The sequence below is a fragment of the Pteropus alecto genome, unplaced genomic scaffold (assembly GCF_000325575.1).
Source record: "Pteropus alecto unplaced genomic scaffold, ASM32557v1 scaffold365, whole genome shotgun sequence".
In the NCBI taxonomy this organism is placed as follows: Eukaryota; Metazoa; Chordata; class Mammalia; order Chiroptera; family Pteropodidae; genus Pteropus; species Pteropus alecto.
In genome coordinates this window covers 1,114,703-1,117,705 of record NW_006436299.1, presented here as the reverse complement: position 1 = coordinate 1,117,705, position 3,003 = coordinate 1,114,703, and the positions used below count along the sequence as shown (strand labels likewise).

Sequence of the window (3,003 nt, the reverse complement as noted above, 5' to 3'; positions counted from 1 at the left end):
AGCAGTGTCTCATTTCTTCTTTGGAGATCTGGGAGCCCTACTGCTTATCTTTTTCAAAGCATTCATCATGCTGTAACACTGTTATGCAATTACTTATCAATTCTATTATGGTGGGAGTTCCTAGAGGTCAGGGAAGCAGTTATTTGCCTCTTTATATCCAACCCAGCCTGGTGCTTAATTCAGATCTGTTGTAGGGAGTCAACATAGCAAAGTGATTAAAAGCGCAGGCTCTGGAGCCTGAAAGTCTGGGTTTCATACACAGCTCTACAAATTACTAGCTGTATTACATTAAGTTACTTGGAGCCTCAGTTTCTTCACCTATTAAATGGATATGCTAATAGTATCTACCTCATATAGTAGTGGTGAGGATTAGGGAAAATAATGTTCGTATTTTGCCCAATGCCTAGCACATAAGTTCGCAGTAAAGGTTAGCTAGGGAGATGTTGGCTGTTTTGCTCAAAAGAGGAAGTGTAAATCCTGTCTTCATTTCTGAGACTAGCAAAGGCTCAATATTGATCTTTCCAAGATTTCCTTGAACCTGATTGCCATCTGCACTCCCTAGAGAGCCCTGCACTTCAGGAGCCCGCTGCTGTCGAATTCAGATATTTAAAGCAAAATTCGAACAGTGTCGAATTCAGATATTTAAAGCAAAATTAAGCATGATGGGAGCAAAGACAATTCCGAAATACATTTGGTACCAGAAACTCAAAGTAGCAGCATGGTCTAAATAGAAAAACTGCTTAGTATACAAAGATATTGGGGTACATTTAAACACTTGAGAAGTTATGAACAGACTTTAGACTCAGGCAGACTTGAGCTCAAATCCTATCTCTGCCACCCACCGTCTTAGTTTTCTTATCTTTAAAAATTAGGCCAGTTACTCCATGACAGCTAATGATAGCTGCCATTAAGTAAAATAGCAGCTGCTCATTGAGCCAGGTGTACAGACCCTCAGACATTAGCTTATTTCTGTCCTTTCCGAGGCCTTGTAAATTTCCCCAACTCAGCATCCTGTACTTTTTGCCTTCTAAGAATAAAACAACATATAAAGAGCCCTCCACAAGAATGTATATGGATATTTCTCAATTACAGTTTTCAGTAATATAACAAGCAATAAGACTTTCTTTGAAAGGAGTTGACACATCACTCAGTTGCCCTGGGGCCTGGGAGAGATTCCTCAGGTAAGTCTCAAGGCAATCTATTCTTAAATTGGGGCCCTAAAGGGAAGCAGGCTTGAAGCCAGCTTTCCCCAAGTTTGTCATCCTTTGAAAACCAAGCCTGAGAAAACCTGCCCACCAGGCAATGAGGTCTGACAGTAAACTCAAGATCCCATTTTCTCTACAATCTTCCTCCTCATTTCTCTCCCTTCCAGGACAGTATGGTATGATAACTCACCTCTGACAGGCCTTGCTACATTGGCCAAGGGCCTCACCAGCCTCACCATGGTGGCCCCAATGGAGCGGTTTTCCCTAGGGTGCCCATGTGCATCAGCTGAACGCTGGTACAACTCCAGCATGTACTGCATGGGATGCCCTAGGGCCTGTGGCTTTCTCTGCTGCTTATCAGGGGCTTCTTCCAGCAGCTTCCAAATCAGGGGCAAGGTAGGGGCCTCAGCTAGGAGGGCAGCAGAGGGCTGCCCTGTGTTTGCCATTTGGACCCTATGTTCCTTAAAAAGCACCAGTCCCCAAAGAAGAATTCTAAGGATGCTGAGGAGGACCATCTTGAAAGGCTTGGTGTTCAGCAACACATTCCAGCCTAAGCCCAAAAGATGTCACTTTGACCCTTTCCTTTCACACAGGTAACCGCATCCTAGTTCCACAAAAGATAAGGCAAGAAAAAAATGAAAGGCAGACAGGCTCTATATTGTTTTGTTTGGGAGGATCTTCTGGACCAAACAAGGTCTCCTAACTTGACCTCCTTGCACCAAAACAAATAGAAAGAACAGGTGGGACAAGGCTGCATGCCTCTCCTGCTCTCCAGGGCTAAGGACAAGATAGCACTTACTTGGAGGCTGAGGTAACTTAAAAGGATAAGTCCATTCCAGGACCTGCTCCCTTACCTTATCCACTAGGATGAAAAAAAAAAAAAAAGCACCCCTTGTCTCCTCTGCTTCACAGCTTTAAAGGAAGTCTCTTAATTAGTCCTTAAAGGGCCAGAAGCCTCCTGTTCCCATTCCACTTTCATGCAGTACTGTTTTGAATGTCACATTTCTGAAAATGTGGTCTGCTAATGATTTGTGGTGAAACTATCTGCGGTGACTGTTAAGAATGCAGACTCTGGGTCCCCAGAAATCTGAATTTTAACAAATGCTCTAAGAAGTTCCTATGAAAACTAAAATGTGGAAACCACTGTGTGAGTGTGACTGCTGGAACTCGAAGATGTCTTAACAGTGGTTCTCAATCTTGGCTTTATATTGAAATCACCTGGGAAGCTTTAACAATCATATACGCCTGGGTACCATCCCCAGAGATTCTGATGTAGTGGGTCTAGGGTGTTACCAGGGCATCATGATTTTTCAAGTTTTGCAGGTGATTTTAATGAGCAACTCAGTTTGAGAACCGTGACTTCAGATTTTCGGGTTTACCTGGAAGGTGTTGAGATCCTGAGTGGGCTTCATCAGAGAAGCCTGGGGCAATGGAAGATGAATCTGTAGAAGTTGGCTGGGAGCTCACCTAGCTTGGCTGGTTAATGGGAGGCAGCAGAGCTGGGCCAGTTGAGTTGAGACTGCTCCAGACCAGGAAGATGGTAGTTGGAGTCCTGGTCTTGTCCAAGGGGAAGCAATTTATTGGAGTTCTAAGGAGAAGGTGGGGTAGGAGGTGAAGCCATGGTCCTAGATGATGAGGCAGGCCTGATTGGTAGGAGTTCTTTACCTCATACCAAGAATATCTATGGACAGGTACCATTATTGTGGAACAGGCATGGACTTTGTAATCACACTGGGCTTCCCATGATGTGCTAATTCTGCCCTCATGAGCTGTGAAGAGGCAGCCAAGAAGCCTCTCT

General features: G+C 44.3%; 1 protein-coding gene across 1 annotated transcript in view; it reads right to left on the bottom strand.

The window, feature by feature from the left end:
* The window catches only part of BMP15 (bone morphogenetic protein 15), a 4,879-nt gene extending 3,138 nt beyond the window's left edge, over positions 1 to 1,741 (bottom strand). The window contains exon 1 of the mRNA XM_006913404.1: positions 1,396 to 1,741. Within this exon, the coding sequence (XP_006913466.1) occupies positions 1,396 to 1,720 (325 nt within the window). The 5' untranslated portion in view covers positions 1,721 to 1,741. The remainder of the gene's footprint in view (positions 1 to 1,395) is intronic.
* Between the last annotated feature and the right edge of the window lie 1,262 nt (positions 1,742 to 3,003).